At 44.3% G+C, this 24,244-nt stretch overlaps 1 protein-coding gene and 1 non-coding gene across 2 annotated transcripts in view; both read left to right on the top strand.

Moving 5' to 3' along the window:
• The window catches only part of MAOB (monoamine oxidase B), a 113,187-nt gene extending 110,853 nt beyond the window's left edge, over window positions 1–2,334 (top strand). Inside the window, exons 14-15 of the mRNA XM_007456969.1 lie at window positions 265–327; window positions 1,343–2,334. Coding sequence (XP_007457031.1) covers window positions 265–327; window positions 1,343–1,495 — 216 coding nt within the window. The 3' untranslated portion in view covers window positions 1,496–2,334. The remainder of the gene's footprint in view (window positions 1–264; window positions 328–1,342) is intronic.
• A 6,175-nt stretch (window positions 2,335–8,509) lies between these two features.
• On the top strand, window positions 8,510–8,581 carry TRNAE-UUC (transfer RNA glutamic acid (anticodon UUC)). The gene has a single exon. It is a non-coding gene; the product is annotated as a tRNA-Glu (tRNA).
• Window positions 8,582–24,244: the final 15,663 nt, after the last annotated feature.

Raw genomic sequence — 24,244 nt, forward strand, 5'->3', positions numbered from 1 at the left:
TTTCCGACAGTTCCTCTGATCTCATCCCTATTAAGGCGTGTTCACGGCTATTAAAATTTATGGTGAGTCTAATGGTTGGACCTTCTTATGCTGTAGATCGAAGACCTTTTGGATCTTTTCAAAGGTTCAATGGACTACACTGGCTTTTACCCTGGTGTTTTTGATGGATATCCCAAAAGGCATTGTTAGTCCTTTATTTAAAGAGCAGATTAGGAGAAAGATGGTGTCATTTTTATTATTCACCAAGATGCGCTTTCTTTTCAGATCCTGCATGCCATGGGAAAGATCCCAGAGGATGAAATCTGGCAGCCCGAACCAGAGTCTGTGGTAGGTTATATTTTATATCATGAATTTAAATCTCTTTCCTCTAAAAACAATTACTTATGAATAGAACACACTTGTATGTATTCACAGGCCTTCCCCTAAGTGATTCAACTCATGAATATTTAAAGAGATGCCACGGGTTAGGGCAGAGGTGAGGGATTTAGAAGAACTTTGATAAATTTGCAGCTGCCGCATGCCTTGCAGATTATTAGGAAAAAATAAATTATTTTTTGGTCGGATGAGACATTACTCGGAGAGTTCTAGACTTATTAAGAACTCAATAAAGGTCTGTTGAATAAATCTCTAACCTGGTGATAGGGGGGAGGAAATGAAAGGAAGATATGTCAGTATCCCCTGTCTGGGGACAAAGGAGTGGAATGAAATGGAGCAGATTTAGGTTAAAAATGCATTTTCAGTATACCTATCATTTTGTAATAAAACCCCAGGAAATTTTCCTGACTGGAAGGAAGTATGCACATCATAGAGGACAAGGGTCCAAAAGGTCAAAGTTATTCGAGGGTCAAGTGTAAGGTTAAAAACAGTAGCCTGGCCACTCCAAAGTCATTGTCTTAGTGCTTCTGTCAGAGATGGGATTGAGGACTGAGTGGACCACAGATGCATCCACTCAGCAAATATTTATTGTGCACCTGCTTTGCATCAGCCGCTGGGATAATGATACAGCAGTGCTTTCAGAGCTCAACATGTGGTGGGGAGAACAGATGATAACAAAAAAGCCCACGTGCCATGAAGATGACATGCTGAGAATGTAAAAAGAAGGGGTCATCTTAGTTTGGGGACACTGGAAAGGCTCCCGAAGGAAGTGAGATATAAACTGAGACTTGAAGTTAGTGGTCAGAATTAGTTAAGTAAAGGGCCCAGTGGGGAACCGGGAATGAATGTTCTGAGCAAAGGGAATGTGACGTTTCATGGCCTAGAGGTTGGCAAGTGTGAGTCACGTTCGGAGAACTGGAAGAAATACAGACTTTCTGTACTGACACCAAATATTCTCTGAACCCAGGATGTCCCTGCGAAGCCCATTACCACCACCTTCTTGGAGAGACATTTGCCCTCCGTGCCCGGCCTGCTGAGGCTGATTGGATTGACCACCATCTTGTCAGCAACTGCTCTTGGCTACCTGGCCCACAAAAGGGGGCTACTTGTGCGGGTCTAAAGAGAGGACATCTGCAACCACACCCTCTTCTGCTTCTGTTTGGTGTGTGGGTTTGGGGAAGGAGTTGTAACAAAGTTCCATGAAGACCCAATGTAGAGTGAAGTGGAGAGCATGATGATAAGTCAGACTTCGACCACAGGAAAACACAATATCTCTTTCTCCATTTTGATCCCTGTGTATTGTCTAGTACCTAGCTTAGCACTCTGTCTCACCCATTTCCAAGTTCACCGGTCTCAGAATCTTTACAGTAGTTAAACAGGCTTGTTAAAGGTCCTTGCTATCCTACAGTATACATTGTCCAGGCACAAAAAACTAGCTTTTTCCTACCTCTGTGGCTTTGTGCTTGTCCTTCCTCTTACCTGTAAGGTCCACATCTTCCAAGATCTCTGCATTTGTCCTTAGAATCCTGTATTGTTACAGCTGGAAGAACTTAGACACCACCTTGTGCTTACTTGCTATTTTAGAGTTGAGCAAACTGAAATCAAGAGAGGTGGGACTTAATTGCCCAAGGCCCACAATAAGCCACTGATATTTTGTTGACTAGAACACAGGTCCATTGCTTTATCCCATTTCCCAGGATGAATTTCCCAGTCACCCTCTCTACTCCCTGCCATGGTCGCTGATCGTGTCCCCCTTGTGTGGGTTTACTCTGTACTAAGTTGTTTTGTGCTACTCAGTATATTTCCTTAAGTCTTGCTGTCTTCTGCAGTGTGTCTTCAGCTCATTTTAATTTTTTTGAGGGTAGAAGTCTTGTCTTTTCTTCCTCTTGTATCCTCCCTTGTATCTGGATACGAAGGTTAATACACATTTGGGTAATTAAAAATAAAGTTGATTGACCAGATGTCTGTTGCCTTTTCTTTTTGGGTAATGACTTTCAAGGGTTTTGACAAATCAAATCAAGATCCAGTATTAGGTATATAATTGTGGCTTAAAAGCATTGAGTCAAAATTTCCTTGAAGCTCAGATGATGCATGCATTTGGATTGTGTGATCCATCATGGGTGGTGTCTACGTGAGCACTTGGTAAATGATTTATAATGATATCATAAGGATGCTAAAAGACACAGCTCCTTGCTTTCACCCCCTCTGCCCCCAAAAAAAGGCTGTCAAAATAATTGACATATTAATAAGTAAGATGCTTTAACTATTAAGACAATTATAATATTTCAGTTGACCTTTCATATTCCTTATCAGCGCAAAGCTTTTTACTAGGTACACTCATTAATTTAAAACCATAGTTCCACAGTCCATTAAATCCTATTTGAACTACTTTTTTTTTTTTTTAATTTATTTATTTTTGGCTGTGTTGGGTCTTCGTTTCTGTGCAAGGGCTTTCTCCAGTTGTGGCGAGCGGGGGCCACTCTTCATCGCGGTGCGCGGGCCTCTCACTGTCGTGGCCCCCCAGTTGCGGAGCACAGGCTCCAGACGCGCACGCTCAGTAGCTGTGGCTCACGGGCCTAGTTGCTCCGCGGCATGTGGGATCCTCCCAGACCAGGGCTCGAACCCGTGTCCCCTGCATTGGCAGGCAGATTCTCAACCACTGCGCCACGAGGGAAGCCCTGAACTACTTTTTAAATGAGATCATCATTTCAAAGTATTCATACCTCTCAACTCCCAAGATCAGTTTTTATCAGGATATATATATATTTTTTAACATCTTTATTGGAGTATAATTGCTTTACAATGGTGTGTTAGTTTCTGCTGTATAACAAAGTGAATCAGCTATATGTATACATATATCCCCATATCTCTTCCCTCTTGCGTCTCCCTCCCTCCCACCCTCCCTATCCCACCCCACTAGGTGGTCACAAAGCACCGAGCTGATCTCCCTGTGCTATGTGGCTGCTTCCTACTGTCTATCTGTTTTACATTTGGTAGTGTATATATGTCCATGACACTCTCTCACTTCGTCCCAGCTTATCTTTCCCCCTCCCTGTGTCCTCAAGTCCATTCTCTATGTCTGCGTCTTTATTCCTGTCCTGCCCCTAGATTCATCAGAACCTTTTTTTGTTTTAGATTCCATATATATGTGTTAGCATACGGTATTTGTTTTTCTCTTTCTGACTTACTTCACTCTGTATGACAGTCTCTAGGTCCATGCACCTCACTACAAATAACTCAGTTTCATTTCTTTTTATGGCTGAGTAACATTCCACTGTATATATGTGCCACATCTTCTTTATCAGGATATATTTTAAATCCATAAATGACCATTCTCACATGCTGCTTTAGAAAATGAAAGTTGTTTTTTTTTTTGTTTTTTGTTTTTTTTGGTGCAAGGGCCTCTCACTGTTGTGGCCTCTCCCCTTGCGGAGCACAGGCTCCGGACGCAGAGGTTCAGCGGCCATGGCTCACGGGCCCAGCTGCTCCGCGGCATGTGGGATCTTCCCGGACCGGGGCACGAACCCGCGTCCCCTGCATCGGCAGGCGGACTCTCAACCACTGCGCAACCAGGGAAGCCCCATGAAGGTTGTTTGTCTTAGCATAAATGAAATTTAAGAAATCTCCCAGGATTAATCAATAATGGTATAGTTTCCAATTTTTACAGTGACATTTAGATTCATGAATTTGTAGGAACTTTAGAGACTAAATGAGGAGGTTAAAGAACCCACTAAGACGTCTGTAACCATTTGGGTTTGGGGATCTGTCTAGAAATATAATGTATTTGGCCTAGGAGTGTCTTCTTGAGCATGCTCCCCTCGGAAACAGTCCCGCCCACCCTGAGAGTCATCATACTACCAACTCCAGCACATACATTAAGAAAGAGTCAAATAAGGAATTACCTTCTCCAGGAATCTCCTGGACCACTCATCCTCCAGCTGGGCCAGTGGAGAATGCTCAGTGTTCTCCCAGTGTTACATGCCTAGACCTCTTGTCCTGCACTTACCCTATGATATTGCAATTGCGCCATCTTGTTAAATTACGTGATTTGAGGTGCCAAGTTACATTCGTTATTAGTTACCAAGGTAAATCCTGAGATAGACAAAAATGGGAAACTTTAAATGAAAGACCTAAAAACCAGTTTCTTGTCTGATGAAACCCCTCACCAGTTTTGAGCGTATGAAAAGAGTGGGGAGGGTTTTTAAAAAATTTTTATTTAAATGTAGTTGATTTACAGTGGTGTGTTAGTTTCAGACGTACAGCAAAGTGATTCAGTTATACATATATATATATATATATATATATATTCTTTTTTTACATTCTCTTCCATTATAGGTTATTACAAGATATTGAGTGTATGTCAAATCTAAAAAATGATACAAATGAACCATTTTACAAAACAGAAATAGACTCACAGACGTAGAACACAAACTTATGGTTACTAAAGGGGAAAGGGGGGAGGGATAAATTAGGAGTTCGGAATTAAAATATACACAGTTCTATATATAAAGTAGATAACCAATAAGGACTTACTGTATAGCACAGGGAGGGGGTTTTGAAGGGGTAGACTTGTGAAGAAACCCCTTTAGAGAGAGCTGCCATGCTTTGAGTCCAACCCACCCCAAAAGGGAGGGCCAGGGTTTTACCTTCTCATCTGAAGTCTTATGAGAGGGGCTTCAAGGAGACCCCTTCGAGAGCTTGAGACACCCCAGAGGAATCTAAAGCCTTGGCTTCTGTTCAAGATGCTTCTGGCTTGAGAGTGGGGGAATGCTACTAAGACTGCCAGAAAACAGAAGCTGAACGGAGATCAAAATTGACTAACCAGACAATTCTACATTACCTACTCTTTTGAAGAACAATGTACCTGTGCCGTCTTTTGCAGAGAGCTAATTTTCATTTTTCTTCATACTCATTTTCCAAGTTTCAACTGCCTTTTTGACTATATTTTAGTTGAGGTAGCTCTAATAACTGGTTGGATCTGGTTTTCTCTTGGGTAGGTAATGAGTCTCAAGCAGTGATTCTCAGCTGAGGGTACACATCAGAATTACTGGGGCGCTTTGGAAAGACTCACATGTCTAAGCTTTACATGGAGAGTTTAATTTAGCAGGTTGGGAAGAAGACAAGTGTCTTCATAGATCTTCTCTGTGAAGGTAGCCAAGGGCTAAGAATCGCAAGTTCAAAGGTACAATAGGGCTTGGGCATATGGAGTTGAGCTTTTCTCAGAGGCCTGCTGTTCTGTCTCCATCCTCTGTTATATCAATGTGAAAAGAAGATGCTTATAAGATACTTGGAATAAAAGGAAACAGTGGGACTTCCCTGGTGGCGCAATGGTTAAGACTCCATGCTCCCAACGCAGGGGGCCCAGGTTCGATCCCTGCTCAGAGAACTAGATCCCACACGCGTGCTGCAACTAAAAGTTCGAATGCCACAACTAAGGAGCCCTCAGGCCGCAACCTGGAACCCGTCTGCCGCAACTAAGACCCAGCGCAAGCAAATAAATAAATAATAAATATTTTTTAAAAAAGGAAACAGTGCTCCTCTATGAAAGTTAAGCATTAATTCGACATGTTAAAGAGTGAGACGTGTTCCCTGGATCATAAGAACTGCTTGACTGGGAATTCCCTGGTAGGGTCCAGTGGTTAGGACTCCAAGCTTTCACTGCCGAGGACACGGGTTCAATCCCTGGTCGGGGAACTAAGATCCTAAGATCCCACAAGCCGCGCGGCATGGCCAAAACCACAAAACAAAAACTGCTTGACCAGAGAAAGGCTATCTTGATTGGAAGGCATGGTTGTCTTAGGCTGGGTCCCCCCCAAAAAGTAGAACCTCAGACAAGGGCTTTTATGCAGATAGTTCACTTTTGGAAGCGATTTCAGGGAGCAGAAGTGGGATTAGGAAGAGAGTGAAACCGGGCAGGAGGGAAAGCCAATCCAAGGGTGAGTCATTGAATTGGTCACTGCTGTGGGCTACTGGGGCTCAATGCGGCCAGGGACCCTCTGAGGAGCTATGCAGAATGTACCTTAGAAGAGATCACCTGAGGGAACCAAGGAAGGGTGTATTTATCTCCCACTGGCTTAAGTTTTCCTTGAACTGTTAACTCCCTTCCAGTTTTGTCCATGTATCAGAATGGCCAGTGAAGAATGTGCTATCAGTGACTTGCACATCTGGTTGCTGGCTGCTGCAGCGATGGCTGGAGTGAGAAAATAGGCTGGGATGTGGTGACGCCCAAGAGATGTCCTATATATAGGGCCCAGTATACAACTTAAAAGACAACTTAAAAGAAGCACAATATGTTTTTGTTTGTTTGTTTTGGTTTTGTCCAAGGGAGAGATTCTGAATCTTGGGCGAAAAAACATCTGTTTATGTGACACTCTTATGGATATTTTAGTTTTAAAAGAAGACATCCCAATTTGAGATCTTCAAGGCTACACCACGGGGTGTCAATCCCATCTACTGATAAGGTCCCAGGCAAGAAAGAGATCGACGAAACACTGAGTGTTTGCCATGTCTGTGGTCTCCTTTTAAAAAAGTGGTCAGAAGTGGACCTTTGCATACCAGGCACCTGCTTTTGTGATCCTACTACTCTGGCCGCAACCGATTGGACTAGGGTTGGTTTCCTGAGTCAAAGACAGAACCCAATGAGTAGCCAGTGGCCCATGAATTGGCCTGGCCCAAAGTCTTTCTGTGGCAGTGGTGAAGATGAAGTGGACACAAGGAGGGGGCAGGCTAAGGCACAGGAATGGGGTAATGATGGCCGATCCTGAGGGAGTGGCAGCAGAGTGGCTGCTGTGTCACTTGACCTATCGATGCATCTCAACAGCAATGACCGATGTTCGAGGACATCAGAAGACTTGACTGAACCCCAGTGGCCTGATCTCCCCTACTTCTTCACTTCCTCTAGTTTTTCTCTGGAAACTGAGTGTGTTTAACAGAGATGTCTTACCTCTGCCAACATTCATCTCCCTCCTATCTGCTTCCTCTTGAACTTCAACTTCTGCGTGTCCCCAACGACCTGGTCCTCTGTCACTGTACACCTTTTAGGATCTTGTCTCCTGGACATTCTGTTAGGATCCCTTAACTTCCATCTTAACCTCGGCTCCAAGCTAAGAAGGACAAGTTCTCATTTCCACAATAAATTACATCTTGTAACCAAAGAGAATAGTCTAGAATGCTGTGTACTCTAGGAGAATGTATAGGCAATTTGGTGTGATGTGGTGGTGGGCTTGTTGTTTGTTTCCTGTTAGTTTGTCTTTTAAGTGCTGAGGAAGACTCATCTGAGTTGAAAATTCTCCTGGGGATTGATCTTAATGACATCTCAGCCTGTGGACACTAGAAACCAAGCTCCTGTATTAGAAGTAGCCGATCTAATCAGACCCTGCACTTAGCCTGGGCTGCTACTTTCTGATGTGATTGTTCTTGGCATTTCTGCTGAGATCACGCAATGAGTCACTGGCAAGTCATACACCACTCCGGCAGAAAGACATTCCAGCCTCTGGCCTCCGTCCATGATCACTTTGACCTCTTCTTTCACCTTTCTTTACATCTCTAATCCTCCACCATTTCTTCCGCAAGCATTCTGGTTCAGATTATTCTCCTTGAAAATCCATCTCCCTGCAAAGGCAAAATGCTGAGTGGCACTGAGCTTTGACATATCTTGAGTTTGACTTATCTGTTTTACCTCTAGGCCATTTCATTGTATTATAGTTTCTTTTCCCTAACCCGCTGTCAAAATCTTTTTAATACCAGAATCTTCCCTGGGTTTTAGAAAATCAAGCAGAAAGTCCTGGAGTTATGTGGGAACAGTGAGAAGGAGACCACCAGCTGTTTCAGAAAAGACTTAGAGCTGGCCTGGGTCCTAAGCCCCTCATCCCCATGGTTGATCCCTCCTTTCTGGTCTCGTGTTGTCCTCTACCTGCCCTTCTCCTCTTCTGCTGTTTGACCTCCAGTGCTGTCAAACGCTCAGGCCCTTAGTCCACTGGTGAAGCCTGGGTTTGGATAAATATAACTCTTTCTGGAGCTCGAAACTCAGTGATGATGTTGGCCCTTTGGACTATGCATCCCTATATTTTGGAAGCACTCCAAGGACAAAATTTGTCTTCAAAATAATGTCCTCTAAAAGTTGCTTGGAGGGAGTTCCCTGGTGGTCTAGTGGTTAGGACTTGATGCTTTCACTGCCATGGCCCAGGTTCAATCCCTGGTTGGGGAAGTGAGATCCTGCAAGCCATGTGGCGTGGCCAAAATAAAATAAAATAAATAAATGAATACATAAATAAATTAAAAACTGCTTGGAATGTTAAAACCAGGAAATACGTTATGTGTCTTTCAGAAATATAAGAGCTTCCCTGCCAACTCCCTGCACCCTTGAGCTCCCTTTGTTTTAGGTGCCCAATGCCACAGGCGCTACTTAAGCAAAGGACAATGTAGGCGATGAAACCCGGCATAGAAAGGAGCAGTATAAGGACAAGGTTCACAGAGGGAGCTCTAGGCATTACTGGTCGTCCCCAACGGCCATCTCTTTTTGAGCCACAAGTTAGGACCGAAGGTTGGGTATTAGACTTACTCAATATTCATCCTTCCACTTCCTTCCTAATAGAATCTTGATTTTGTTTAGCTATTCACCCACCACTATGCCTCAGGGTAAGTAGGCTGGCCACATCCTCAGTCCTAAAAGATGGGCACTGGTTAGTCTAAGCTGATCGTGGTGGGCCTGTTTCCTTTGTCAATGGTTACCTTAAGCCTGGGCATGTTACGTAATTCTGGCTAAGGGCAAAAAAGAAGTCTTCTTGGGGGGGTGGGGCGTGGGCGGGCTGGAGCTTCTGGAAAAGAGTCTGTCACTCTTAAAAACAGACCCATGAAAGAAAACGTCCCATCCCATCCTTTCTCTGGACATCATAAGTGTCTGGATGTGACGCTTGTAATGGCTGCAGCCATCTAGCTTTCAAGCTAAGGATGAGGCCCATACACAGAAAAGGTCAGGGCCAAAAGAGTCACAAAAAAACCGAGTTGTGGTCCTGATGCACCCTGCTTACAGCCTACCCTGTCTCGGGAGTGCTGGTCATATGAGAAATAAAGTCAACAAGTTTGCATACAGATTTTCTGGTACTTACAGTCCAAAGCATCCTAAAAGATACACCTGACTTGACAAAAATCAATACCTTCTTCTAAGGCTACCTTTGGATAACAATCATGCTTATTGTTAATTATAATAACAGCTCCTTTCATTAAACATGTATTATATAGAAGACACTGTACATCATCTCATTTTATCATGAAATCACCCCCACCTACATTTGAGAGAGGAGGAGTCTGAGTCTCAGAGATGCTATGAGGCTAAGTTCTCAGAATCAGTAAGTAGTGGACATGGCTTCAAACCTACCTGGGAATTGTTCTTGACCTATGAGTGTTTTCTTCCCTGTCTACACTCCCTGATCCAGCCTTATAAGATCACTTATCCAGAATACTTAGGACCTGCACTTTTTTTTTTTGCATATATCTTTAAAAAAAAATATCTTTATTGGGGTTTCTCTGGTGGTGCAGTGGTTAAGAATCCGCCTGCCAATGCAGGGGACACGGGTTCGAGCCCTGGTCTGGGGAGATCCCACGTGCCGTGGAGCAACTAAGCCCATGCGCCACAACTACTGAGCCCACGTGCCACAACTACTGAAGCCCGCGCGCCTAGAGCCCGTGCACCGCAACAAGAGAAGCCACCGCAATGAGAAGCCCGCGCACCACACAACGAAGAGTAGCCCCTGCTCGCCACAACTAGAGAAAGCCCGTGCATAGCAACGAAGACCCAATGCAGCCAAAAAATTAATAACTAAATTAATTAATTAATTTAAAAAATATCTTTATTGGAGTATAATTGCTTTACAATGGTGTGTCAGTTTCTGCTGTACAACAAAATGGATCAGCTATACGTATACATATATCCCCATATCTCCTCCCTCTAGCATCTCCCTTCCACCCTCCCTATTCCACCCCTCTAGGTGGTCACAAAGCACCGAGCTGATCTCCCTGTGCTATGCGGTTGCTTCCCACTAGCTATCTATGTTACATTTGGTAGTGTATATATGTCCACGGCACTCTCTCACTTTGTCACAGCTTACCCTTCCCCCTCCCCGTGTCCTCAAGTCCATTCTCTACATCTGCGTCTTTAGGCCTGTCCTGCCCCTAGGTTCTTCAGAACCTTTTATTTTTTTAGATTCCATATATATGCGTTAGAAGACCTGAGCTTTTTTTTTTTTTTTTTTCGGTACGCGGGCCTCTCACTGTTGTGGCCGCCCCCGTTGCGGAGCACAGGCTCCGGACGCGCAGGCCCAGCGGCCATGGCTCACGGGCCCAGCCGCTCCATGGCATGTGGGATCTTCCCGGACCGGGGCACGAACCCGTGTCCCCTGCATTGGCAGGCGGACTCTCAACCACTGCACCACCAGGGAAGCCCAAACCTGACCTTTTCGAATCACTAATATTTCCAAAGCTTAGACATTTTTATTTTCGAAAGAGCTTTTTCTTGCTCTCTTACCATGCAATCTAGTCCCAACATCTTCTTGATAATGTTCTTTTGCCTTTTCCACAATGTGGATCAAAGAATGAAAATCATTCAACAATAACTCAACAAATATATATTGAATACTCTCTCTATTCCAGGTATTTTTCTAGGTGCTGGGAACAGAGTTGTGAACCAAAGTGAGAAAGACTCTTTCCTCATGGAATGTAAAATCTAATAGGTAGACAGTGAATAAGTAAGTAAGTAAATAAATAAATGCTGTCATATTCTGTCAGTGGAGAGACGTGTTAGCAAGAAAATGTAAGCAAGGTGAGGGGGTGGGCAGAGTGATGTGGCAGTGAGGGATGGCTATAGGAAATTTGGTGGTCAGGTTAGGCTTCGCTGAGAAAGTGACTTTTAAACAGTGGTCTAAATGAAGGGAATGAAGCATGGTGCTGTTTGGAAGCAGAGCATTCCAGGCAGGAGAGACAGGAAGCACAAGGCCCAGAAGGGAGAGGGGATGGTTGGAGTAATAAAGGAAGAGAAAAGGGGCCAGGGTGACAGGAGGAACAGTAGCAGAAAATGAGTGGCAGGAAGTGAGGTTGGAGAGTTAGATAGGGGCCAGATCAGGTAGGGAGTCTTAGGCTATACATAGTAAAGGCTTTGGCTTTTATTCTAAATGTGAAGACAATCCACTGGGGGATTTCTAGTAGGGGAGTAGGTCTGAAAGATGTTTACTAGAATCACTCTGTGGTGGATACTGTGGTGCACTGCCCACATCCTAGCTTCAGGACTGCTGCCCTCATTCTCCCAGCTGCTGGAAGCTGGGAGGCTGACAACTCATGGCTGTGTCCCTTTCTGTGGGCTGAAGAAAGCCCCCAGGCCCAAAGATGTGCCCCTTCCTAGGGGGGAGCCCACATCCAGTGACTGAGCAATGAGGGCGTACAAAGGACCATCCCAGCTTCACAGCTTCCATGGGATCAGCTGATGCCTCTGCTGCAATTGCATCAGAGTTCAACTTCACTTTCTGCCCCATTTTGCTTCCTTCACTCCCTCCCAGGTGTAGATCCCAAGGGCACCCTCCAATAAACTTTGTGCATGCACATCTCCATCTCAGTGTTGGCTTCTTGGGGAATCCAGTCTGTGACACACTTTGCAATGTGGAGTCATGTACAGGAAGAGGGGAAGCAGGAGGCTAGTTCAGAGGCCAGGGCAGTTGTCCAAGCCAGAGACTCTGGTGGCTTGGTCTAGTGTAGTAGACTGAAGATATGTATTAGATATCCGTGGACATCCAAGTGGCAATGTTGGGTAGTCTGTTCACTATATCTGTTACAGTTTAGGGGAGAGGTTGGGGCTGGTGATATAATTTGGGGAGCCATGGGATTGAGTGGAGAGAAATGTCTCCTTTCAGCATTTCTGTTATATATTTCTGGAGTTCACACACCTGGTTAAACAATCTGCTGCTATATTTAGGTATTTATTGTCTGCTACCTCCCAAAGAATTTGAGACAACATCCAGTACATGTAAGTATAAAGTTAATAAAACAAAAACAGAAAATCAAGGCTCATGCCAAAAGGAGTTGATAGGTGAGCATTCAGTGGATGAGGAGAATGTGGACACGGGGAAGGCCAACTGCTACATAAGTGGGGAATCCGAGGAACTTAGCAGGGACACCCTGACCCAGGCCTGAAATATAACTATTTCATTTTGTCGCACTGGTGAAATATTACATCAGAAATCCTGTGGGATTGGGGTTTCTCAAAATGCACATTCAACTCACCAAGTGGATTCCTGGCACATCTCACCCCAGTGTGAATAAGCGTCATCAAATTGTAGTCAACCAGGAATAAAATCTACTCTGAAAATGAACTTCTGGGCAACATCAGGATGCTGGGAGACCCAGTGATTCCTCCTTCCCCGTGACTTCCTGGGTTCCTCTTTCCGCCCTTCTCCCCCATGCCAACTTTTCCTCGTGTCTCTCCTTGGCCTCCTCCTGGAGCCCTTTCAGTTGGTGACCTCCTCCTTTCCCAAGGTCCTGTTGATGCCCAGAAATAAGCCCACGCACCCATGGTCAACTAATCTACGGCAAGGTTGGCAAGAATATACGATGGAGAAAAGACCGTCTCTTCGGTAAGTGGTGCTGGGAAAACTGGACAGCTCCATATAAAAGAATGAAATTAGAACATTCTCTAACGCCATACACAAAAATAAACTCAAAATGGATTAAAGACCTAGATGTAAGACCGGATACTGTAAAACTCCTAGAGGAAAACATAGGAGGGACACGCTTTGACATAAATTGCACCAAGATCCTGCTGATGGAGGGAAGAGGGTCCCATGTGCCTGCAGTTCTTCCCAGGGGCCAGCAGGGGGATGCTAAAAGATACTTCACGGCTCGGCCTCAGAAAGATGGGTTCCCTATTTGAAAGAGTTACATGAAAAAAGTGGATGGGTAAGAGAACTAAAATAAAGATAGGTGAGGGGGGGAAGACTGCAATGAGTTTGATTGGCTTTTTGTCTACCCAGCTGACAGTGACCTGAGACCCTTCCCCTGGGACTTGCCCCTGTGAGCAGTACTATTTCCTCTCCCTTGGGCATCCTTCCCTATTGTCAGCCTGGAGAATGTCTACATTTTTGTCTTCGGCCACTCAGCTCCAGAATATCTTTCTTCAGGAAGCCAAGGCGAGGAGAGTCATCTGGGTCCAGTGAGGGTTTTCCCCCGGGGCAGTCCATCAGGGCTCTCAGTGCTAATCACACTAGAACACCTGGCTTGGTAGGGTGACCCAGACAGGTGAGCGGGGCAGAGCGCAGGATCCCAGGTCGGGCAGGCAGGTGATTTAGTCGAGGTTCCATGGAGACTAGTACATGTGGATTCAGGGGCCCAGACCTCAGCGGGGGTATATTCAGCAGTCATATTCATATGACTGAAGTCATATTCATATGACTGAAGTCATATTCAGCAGGGGGGTGGGGAGGATAGGAGATTGGCGGTGCCTGGGTTCCAGCTTTATCCCTGCTTCCTAGGGAGACATGGTGAGAACATGGTAGTTAAGGTGCACAGTGCAGACCACTGGCCTAGGACTGTGTCTCAGGCCCCATATTCCCACAAAGCGTCTGCCTGAGGGGACAAGACAGAGGATTCCATGCCCAGTAGCCATCAGCAGTCCCCTGGGAATTCTGTGGGAGGCCTAGCAGCCTCTGCTTCTTGTGTGTGTGTGTGTGTGTGTGTGTGTGTGTGTGTGTGTGTACGGGCCCTCCTGCCTGAACTTGAAAGTGTGCCCTGCCCTGGATTAAGATCTGCTGCTGTTATTCTCTGCCAACCTCCCGAGAAAACTAGACTGAGGCTGGCTGGACACTTGCATGGCAAGCCCATCTTTTCCCCTGAACGTTCCCTGACCACCAAGACTGTCGTTTCCCTTTGCTTACCCTGGCCATGCCCCTATGTTGCCTCTGCCTCAGGAGATGGAATTGTGCCAGGCACAGGCTCCTTCTTTCTGTCTCAGGGGGACTGGCCATGCAGATCCAGTTTTCCTAGACATTGATCCATGAAGGATGTTATCTGCCAAGCGCTTGAAAGCACCCACCTGATGCTAAACAACCCTCATATTGTCCCAATACTGTCTTCTCTCTTTACCTAACTAGGAATATCTACTTTGGACAGATTCATGTGTGTGCCTGGGTCTGGGGGCGCAGAGGGTGGAGGAGAAAGTTGGCCTGACTTTGAGAAGCCAGGGGCTGCCCTTCCCGGGTGTGCCCTGTGTCAGTCCTAGCCCTTGAAGTGAGCTGAGGTGAGGCTGGATTTGTTCCTTTCTGCGCTTGTTAATTTTAATTTGTTAATTTTGTATTTCAGCCAGATACCCAGCTTCCCCTCAAGACTGGGCATGTCATAAATGATTGAGTGAAATAAATAATGAATAAATGCTTCTCTCTTGGCTTCCAATTTAAATCCAGGGAGCCCTGGTGAGATCTGAGGACTGGTCTTGTCAATTACTTCTTCCAGACTAACCTCCGGTTACTAATTGGCTCATTTAAATTCCTTCTTTTGAGGACATGTTACAATGGAAGTAAGATAATTAAAGAGCAGCAAACTTGAATTTGCGGTTGGATACGTCTGAAGCTATGTCATTACCATTATGATACTGGGCACCGTATGAAATTGTGGTCCAGGGAAACAACAGTCAGTTTTAATCTTTCTCTTGCAAATGATGTTTCATAGTAAAATCTGAATATTAACGGTGATCCTTGATTCTTACTTGCTTATATCTCTATGTGTACCCAAAATACTAGCTTTAAGGCAGTGCTTTCCAAACGTTTTCACATCAAATCACATAGAAAAAAAAAATGACTGTATTTGTATGGCATATTTTGTAAATGGATAAGGTTACTCCATGCCTGGAAGCGAGGAGCTTGAGGGCCCCAGGCACGCGAGACACATCCCTGTGCCCAGAGGGCTGATGGCCTCCAGATCGCTGCACACGTATAACCCATTTGGAGTGGGACTTATCATCTGGGGAGACATCAAATATCATTTAAACAAATATGTAATTTTAAATCTTTATGGAGGGAAAGTAAAGATAAGGAATTATGATGGTGAATTAATTGTGAGGAAGGGATTGTCAGGAAAGGCATCTCCTAGGAAGTGATATGTCATCGGTGACCTGAAGGATTTAGCCAAGTGAAGAATGGAGAAAAGAACCTTCCAGAGAGAGGCAACTGAGACAGAAAAGGACTGGCTATGTCTGAGGATTTATAAGCAGAACTAGATGGCTAGAAGGTTCTGAGGGAGAGAGGAGGGATAGGCGAGGATAGGGAAGCAAGCAGGGGATAGACCAGGCGAGGCCTTGGGAACCATGATCCGTCACACCCAAAGTGCAACAACAGCTATTGAAGGGATATGGTCTCTGACTGAGGATCAGATTTGCACCTTTAAAGAGATCACTCAGGCTACTGAGTGGTGTGGTTTAAAAAAGAAAGAAAGAAAGAAAGAAAGAAAGAAACCAGGGCATTTGGATAGAAGACTAACGGGAGACATGATAGTAGAGGAGAAAAGTACTCCAAGATGTATTTTTAGAAGTAGAAGTAATAACAGACCACAAACTGCTGCTGCATCTTCATTTTTTTAAATTAATTTTTATTTTATATTGGAGAATAGTTGATTTACAATGTTGTGTTAGTTTCATGTGTACAGCAAAGTGATTCAGTTATACATATACATGTATCCAGTCTTTTTCAGATTCTTTTCCCACGTAGCTTATTACAGAATATTGAGTAGGATTCCCTGTGCTATACAGTAGGTCCTTGCTGGTTATCTATTTTATATATAGTGGTGTGTATATGTTCATCCCAAACTCCTAATTTATCCCTCCAACCCATTCATTTTTGTTTTTGAGGCTATCACTTACTGTTACTAACAGCTTCACCTGCCTTATCCTATTCAATGCTCAGGACAAGTGAAGAGCTCCACTTAACGGGTGAGAAAATCTACACTCAATACGAAGATTCAAACCCAGGCCTAGCTGGCTCCAGAAACCTGAGCTCTTCACACTTACGCTCTCCTACCAAGGAGGGTGATTTAACCAAGAATCTGTTTCCAAAGAAAATTCTTAGGGCTAATAAATCAAAATGTACATGTAAGAATAATAAGTATTCTCAGTTCTGTGTCAAATCTAAGAACTGCCACCAACATACTTTCCTGTCCCTGAGCTAAACAATATGAGAACGAATCAGAAATAACCTGGGGGCTTCCTTGGTGGCGCAGTGGTTGAGAGTCCGCCTGCCGATGCAGGGGACGCGGGTTCGAGCCCTGGTGTGGGAGGATCCCACGTGCCGCGGAGCAACTAGGTCCGTGAGCCACAACTACTGAGCCTGCGCGTCTGGAGCCTGTGCTCCGCAATAAGAGAGGCCACGATAGTGAGAGGCCCGCGCACCGCGATGAAGAGTGGCCCCCGCTTGCCACAACTAGAGAAAAGCCCTCGCATAGAAACGAAGACCCAACACAGTAAAAATAAATAAATTAATTAATAAACTCCTACCCCCAACATCTTCTTTAAAAAAAAAAAAAAAAAAAAAAAGAACATCAGGGCCCACGTGGTAAGCTGAATAATGGCCCTGGCAAAGATGTTCACACCCTAACCCCAGAACCTTATGTGGGAAAAGGGATTTTGCAGATGCGCTCAGTTAAGGATAGTAAAATAGGGAGATTATCCTGGGTTATCCGAGTGGACCCAGTGTAATCGTAAGTGTCCCATAAGAGGGAGGTAGGAGGGTCAAAGTGAAGGGGAGGTGATGCGTTCATGGTAGCAAGAGATTGGGGTGATGTGGCCATGAGCTAAGGAATGCTGGCAACTTCTAGAAGGTGGAAGAGGCAAGGAATGGATTCTCCTCTGGAGCCTCCAGAAGGAACCAGCTTTGTTGACACCTTGACTTTAGCCCTGTAAGACCCATTTCAAACTTTTGACCTCTAGGACTGTAAGATGGTGCATTTGTGTTGTTTTAAGCCACTAAGTTTGTGGTAATTTGCTACAAGAGCAATAGGAAACTAATGCAGCCCATAAAATTAAACGGCTGACATAGCAAAGGTATTCATGATGATTGTGAGAGAAGCTGATCTGCTCTCACTCCCTCTGGCCCACTTCCCAATGAACTTGACTTCAGGATGCACATTATGGCCTGCTCTGAACAGTTCAACACCAGCAGATGGGCCCCCATCTGCACCTCCTGTGTTCCCTGGCTGATGTTGATACACTGACCCACGGTAGCTGGCTGAAGACACTTACAGGGCAAGCAGAACTCCTTTACTCATTTTCTTAATAAAATCGAATTCACTGCTAGACCTATTTGGTGTCTATTTAGTCTGCGGTGCACGGTTTACCAGCTTAGATGTCGGTCTTTTCAGGGTAGAGTGGCTGAGGTTCTTTAAGTTTAGCTCCACTGAGATCCCATAAACGGAACCTACAGGACTCTTAGGCATCATCGTTCAACATGTCAGGCACTATTAACCATATATTTTTTGAATTCATATAGCCCAGAATAATATAGGCTGTTTGGGGGACTCCAAGTTAATCCCAGTACAATATAATGTGTAATCACAATTTTGACTCCCAGTGCTTAAAGAGTAGTTGCAGAAGTTTATTGCACCAAACGACTCCAAGTCAAACTTCCCAAAAACCCTCCTTACATTCTGTCTCGCTAGGCTGTCAAGGCAGCTTTTGAAAACCACTCCTTCTCTCCACCTGCACTCCAGAGCCCCAAGTTGATTTTCTGAAATTTTCTCTTCATCTCCCCACTTCCCTTCTCTTGCTTTTCCCAGATTAGTTCCCTACCTGATTTAAGGTAAAAGCCATTCCACCTCTCTCAGCTCACACCAATGTTCTTCCTTACCCATTACCGAGATGGACACAACAGAGGCTGAAGAACCAAGCAGTTCTAACAAAAAATCTTACTGGGAGATTAGGGCAGTGGAAAGGCTGTAGATACTAGACATTAATATTTTTGATCCATGTCACAACCGGAAAGTAAGAGAACCACAGGTAGATGTGTTTGGAGGAAATTCTGGAGGTGACGCCTCTTTAGTTTAGAGGAGGATGAAATGGTCTTGAACACTTTAGGTTTTCCGTTGGAAGGAAACAGCAGTGTTTGGCCAGAAGATGGCACTCTTTTAAAACAAATTTAGGCAGCCCTTTAGTACAGGGGGCTTGGGAGACAGTGAGTCCTAGTTGATAAAGATCTCGGAGTGCGGAGAAGGGCCCGGTAGAAGGGAACAGATGACTGTAGGGGTGAACAATAGTCAGTGGAGCAAAAGGGATTTAACATTCAGCACTTACTGATGCTTGTTGTGGTTTTCCTTAACATTTAGCCATGCCATCTGCTGCGGTCTGAATGTTTGTATCCTCCCAAAATTCATGTTGAAATTCTAACCCCGAAGTTGCTGGTATTCGGAGCTGGGGCCTTTGGGAGGTGATTAGGTCATGAGGGTGGAACCTTCATGAACAGGATTAGCGCCCTTACAAAGAGGCCCAGCAGAGATCCTTTGCCCCTTCCACCACGTGAGGACACAGCTAGAAGTCTATGAGCTAGGCCCTTATCAGACGTCGAATCTGCCAGTGCCTTGATCTTGGACTTCCCAGCCTCCAGAACTGTAAGAAATAAATTATTGCTGTTTAAAAGCCACCCAGTTTATGACATTTTTGTTATAGCAGCCCGAACAGACTAAGGTACCATCTCATTATTTTTTATTTCCTTTCTCTGCCCTAGGTAGTGTTCTTACCGACTTGCTCCACAGTGATGCTTATAGAGGTTTGAGGACAGATCCTCAAAACCTCCCCTTAAATCTCATGTCCTTCTGGAAACTCCCCCTGCATTCATAGTATCTCAGGCTTTCCTGCCATAGCCACAGTGAATGTGTTGGTGTCTACAGTAGGCTATGCTCTCCACGAGGTAGGCTCTATCTGTCTTGTTCACTGCTGAATCAGGGAACAGAGCCCTAAGTTCTGATAGAGGAGAAGAAATTCTTACTGTTACCCAACACCTTCCTTTGTTTCCATCCTGGTCCTCCGATGTCTCAGCCAGCTTCTCCTGGCTAAGGGCTATGCCTTGCATTTTTACCACAATCTCGGTGTAAAGCGGACTTTTAAAGTGTAAAGTGTGGTTTTAAAAAGTTAATCCATTCAATATTGGTGTGCTGCTTACTAGAATGATATCATAGTCAGCAGAGATTAAATGCTGACAAAAGAGCTACAATTTCTATCTTATATAGTGAGGGTGCAGTTTTTCTAATAAACTTTGGCACTGCTCTTATCATCATGGCATTGACACAGCAGAAGATAAGAATTGTCTTGGGATGGGCTGCTGGAAGGGTTATTTCTTGAGGGGAATTTCTGGTCTAAGAGGGCTTTTTTCTAACTTTTTCGCCCCTATCTTTTTGCCCTTAACCAGGTCTTCCTTACCCATTCCCAGTAGTTTTACAAAATGGTTGCTGGTCTTGGTACTCGTTTTTCAGAAAATCAAAGGCATCCAAAAAGAATTTGTCATTCACATGATGTAAAAACCAAACCTTGCATTTATTTATTAGAGACCTGAGTACAATTTGCACCTGTGAGTAAAGCCTTCATATGTTTTGCTCGGTTAGGAATCTTTTAAAGGAATTTGAATATAAACGTCCTTCTGAGGGGCAGATACTTCCCAGGTCAACCACAGTCCCTACTACTCCCTAATGTCTCATGCCTGCTGCTGTTCATTTTTAGCTGCCTGACTCCTGAAGACATTGGATTTTGGACTCCTGCTTATAAATGCACATTCCCCACACCTCCACCTTTAATCTTTCTATTAGTAACCTGTAGATGGGGCTCCTTCATTGAGACAGAGTTTGAATCATTTCCAGAGTACCTTCCAATTTTGATTTTTGATTTTTCTTCCACATAAATAGTGAAGAATACAATCTCCTATAATACAAAAATAGTGCAGAAATACAATCTTCTAAATGCAACTCTCTTACCTAATAGGGATATGTTCACAGAGAGAGCTCCATTCCACCTGTAAAATCAAAGCTCAAGTCCACAATATCTTTTACCTGACAAAGGGCAACTCTCTATATTTTTGGAGCGTGTAAAGCGGATACCGTGGGCGCCCCTCTCTGGATTCCCCAGCAGCAGGGATTCCAGGCGGAGCTCAGTTCACAGCTGCAGTTCCTCACCCAAGGTAACACCCCTTCCTAGAGGGGGATACAGAGGCCAGACCCCTTCGCCTCAATGGGGGACGATCCTGAAGGGCCTCCCCAGCTCCCCTTTAGGATCTGCTGAGGCCCCGGCTGCAACTGCTTCGTAGGTCAACTCCTGCCCAATCCCGCCTTCCTCACCCCCTTATGTGTATTTCCTGAGAGCCATCCCCAATAAACTTTCTTTCTAACCTGACTCTGCATGTCAGAGTCTGTTTCTAGAAAACCCAACCTAAGACAAGCAGTGAACCGAGATACAGAAAGGCTGAGTGACTTGCCCCTGCCGTACTGATAGGCAAAGATAGATAGAATTCTGGCAACAAATGCATAAATCACATAATGTTGCTGTGAAAAGAATCCTTGGAAGCTATCAAAGGCAACCCACCCTTTTCCAGACAGGGAGACTGAGGCAGAGAACCAAAGCATTTGCTCAAGGAATCATAAGCTAATTAGGTGAGAAAGCTCTCATCAAACTCCACATTTTCTGTGGCCCAGTCGGGCAGACAACATTCTAGCATTTAATCAGCTCCCGGGAAACCTTGAAAAAAATAAAAGTCAAACTGAACTTTGAGAATTTGGAGTCAATACCAGGTGGCTTTTTAAGCCCATCCTCCATGGACAACGTCTCATTGTGACCTCCTGCTATATGAAGCCATTTAACCTTCAAACCATCACCTAAATAGAGGAGCCAGGTCTGAATCAGAGGTGATAGTGCACTTTATTAACAAACAAAACAGTACCACACAGGCAAAATCGTACTTCAATGGCAACACATACACACATGTGTACTCCCACGTGTAGCACTGGGGCACGTTTCAGACAGAACATTAGGTGCCAAGTTCACAAACTAAACACAGTTCACAATCGTTCGATATTTTGTCTTCAGTCTAATGTAAGTCCTTATTTAACAGCTGTGACAAAAAGGTTAACTTTTCAAATCTCATTCTCAACCTTACTATGGAGTGAGGCTGACTCAGCCTTCAGAACTGTGAAGTGGCTGACTTAACAGGGCCAGGTTCGATCAGCTGCCTAAACTGACTTGAGTATCTCTGGGTGGAAGAGAAGACCTATGGCATCTCGGTGCTGGACCATCTCATGTATGTTGGGAGTCCTCAGCTCCAATTTCATGCCTAGGCACACCTGGGCTGGCATTTATTTTTGATAATCTGTAGCTTAATGGGGCTGATCTAATTAGGATGAATTAATTGGTTTGCTAAAAAGTTTGAGGAGAGGGTAAATCACATACTCTGGAGTCCTTCAACATTTGAGACTTAGATATGTTAACAAGCTGATGACTGTTAAAACCATTGCCAGTTAAGTTGAAGTCAGCATTTCCCAAAAGGTGTGTCAGAACCGAGTTATTCAGTAAGCAAACAGAAACAACTGAAATAGATCAGGGATGTGATTTCTCAAAGCAGTTTGGTAAAAAATGCAGCAAGTCCTTATGTATTGGAGCATATCCAAGACAATACCATAACTCCCAAGTTAGCTAAAACACTTTTCAATTGCAAGGTAAAGAGTGGCAGAAAAATCCTGCTCTTTGCTTTGAGGATGTAATTTTGGATTTACAATAAAGTTAATTATGTAAAAAACTTGGGTTGGCTCCTCTGGCAATGTTTAATTCCCATTCGATAAAAAATAGACAGCGGATTAGATTGCGTTATGGGGAGATAATGGAGATAAAAAGGATGTGAAACAAAATACTGAATATGGGAGAAGGCAGAAGCAGCAGACTCACCAGCTATAAAACAACTGGGTGACATTTAGTACAGGGGGCAATGACAAGGGTACCACTATTAAAAATGGTATCATTCTATTATAAACGGTATACTCTAGAATAACAGTATAAAATAATCCAGATGCAGAATGATTGACCTGATTAATTTTTAAAAAGGAATTTAATCTAGCTTATATAATAAATGTGTGGAAGTGGGTCCATCAAAATTTTAATTGATTTAAAAATTTTGGCACATAAAGAATAAGCTTCAGCTAGCTAGAAACGTCATTTAAAATGAAAGGCCTCATTCATCAATGATGCAGGATAAGGTATTACTGGGTATCTACCACCTGGGTAGCTGAGTCTACAAAATCTTCTCAACGGCTTTATTTGATCACATCTGTGTTGATTTTTCCCAGATATTTATATTAAAAAAAAGATACGTGATGGCTGAAACCTTTGGAAGGGGTTTTTAAAAATCTGACAGTCCTTTTTTTTTGGCTGCACCTCAGGGCTTGCGGGATCTTAGTTCCCTGACCAGGCATCGAATCCAGGGCCCCTGGCAGTGAAAGCACCGAGTCCTAAGCACGGGACTGCCAGGGAACTCCCCTGACAGTTTTTAAAATGGGAGAGATAAGAGGTGAGCGCTGTTCTGAGCCCACATTTCTCCTAAGACAGAGAACTTAGTCCTCATATATAAAATCACTCAATTTCATGTCTTTTATAAATCTTAATAGCTAAGGCAAGTGGGGTTACAGTAAGAGCCCTCATTTCCTTTCAGTATTTGATAGTCTCGAGAAATAACACTCTTGGCGCCCCCTCGATGCTCTTAGCTGAGTGTCCCGCGGAGCCCAAAGCGTTTACTTTGAAAAAATTAGTGTTCAAAGCAGGCCCGAAAAAAAAAAGAAAGAAAGAAATAACAATCAGAAATTTGTCGTGTATTTCAGTACTTATTTGAGAGAAATTGGCATGATGGTATTTACTCAAAGGTAACCATGTTGAAGACATGTTTAAGTTAACAGATCTGCCTAATTTTACCATGGCTGTAGGAAAAAAGAAAAATGCCACTAGGGGCCTTCAGAAGGCCAGGGTGTACCTGAAAAAAGGAAACTACAGCTTCCCTGGAATTGGCAGAGAATGTTATGGACAACAAGCCAAGTGACGTCTAGCCACCTTCCAGGAGGACGAGAAGAAGCCTACTGCAGTCAGTCTCACGCAGAGCGAGTCAGGGAGGCCTCCTGGGGGACACACTTGCCACTACCTGAGTCTGCTCACCTGGGGAGCTACAGACAAGTCACGGCAAGTCAATTTATGCATTCTAACTTGGTGAACACTGTCCTCTTTAAGAAGAAAAAGAGGACAAATACAAACAAACCAGCACGAAGCCTAGATGTCTAGAAACTTCACAGGAATTGGAAGTGGTCAGGAGATCCCTGAGGCAGCCGCCCACAAGATGTTGTCCCCTCACTGGTCTGAGGGCCTGAATCCTACCTCCACTGCTTTCTCTCATCCAAAGTGGGAGCTGCTCACCCCAGGAAGCTGTGAGTCTCTGGGGTCTAGGCCTACACTTCACCCTTTGCTAAGGACTTCAAAGGACAGTCACAGGCTGGGCCTTCACCTACTCGGCCTCTACAGGGAGAAAGTGAAATGCTTCATTTCTGCGTTCATCAGACGTTTTGTGTTAAAGGGGAGAAAAACAGGACACAGAAACGATTTCTTATAAGCATGTCAACTTTAACTTCTTGAAATTAAGAAATTGATCACAAGGTTATCTTCTACCAATCAATACGAGCTGGTCTACAGACAAATCACAAGATGGAGTTTGATCTTACGGAAATTAAGGAGGTGATACACTGAGATTAAACTGAGGGGTTAAATCAGTGCACTTAAAGATGATCCGATGACACAGCCTTTCAATTTGTCAACATTTTGCTTTTGATGATGCTGGGAAAG

This window comes from Lipotes vexillifer, unplaced genomic scaffold, assembly GCF_000442215.2.
Source record: "Lipotes vexillifer unplaced genomic scaffold, Lipotes_vexillifer_v1.1 scaffold15, whole genome shotgun sequence".
Classification (NCBI taxonomy): domain Eukaryota; kingdom Metazoa; phylum Chordata; class Mammalia; order Artiodactyla; family Lipotidae; genus Lipotes; species Lipotes vexillifer.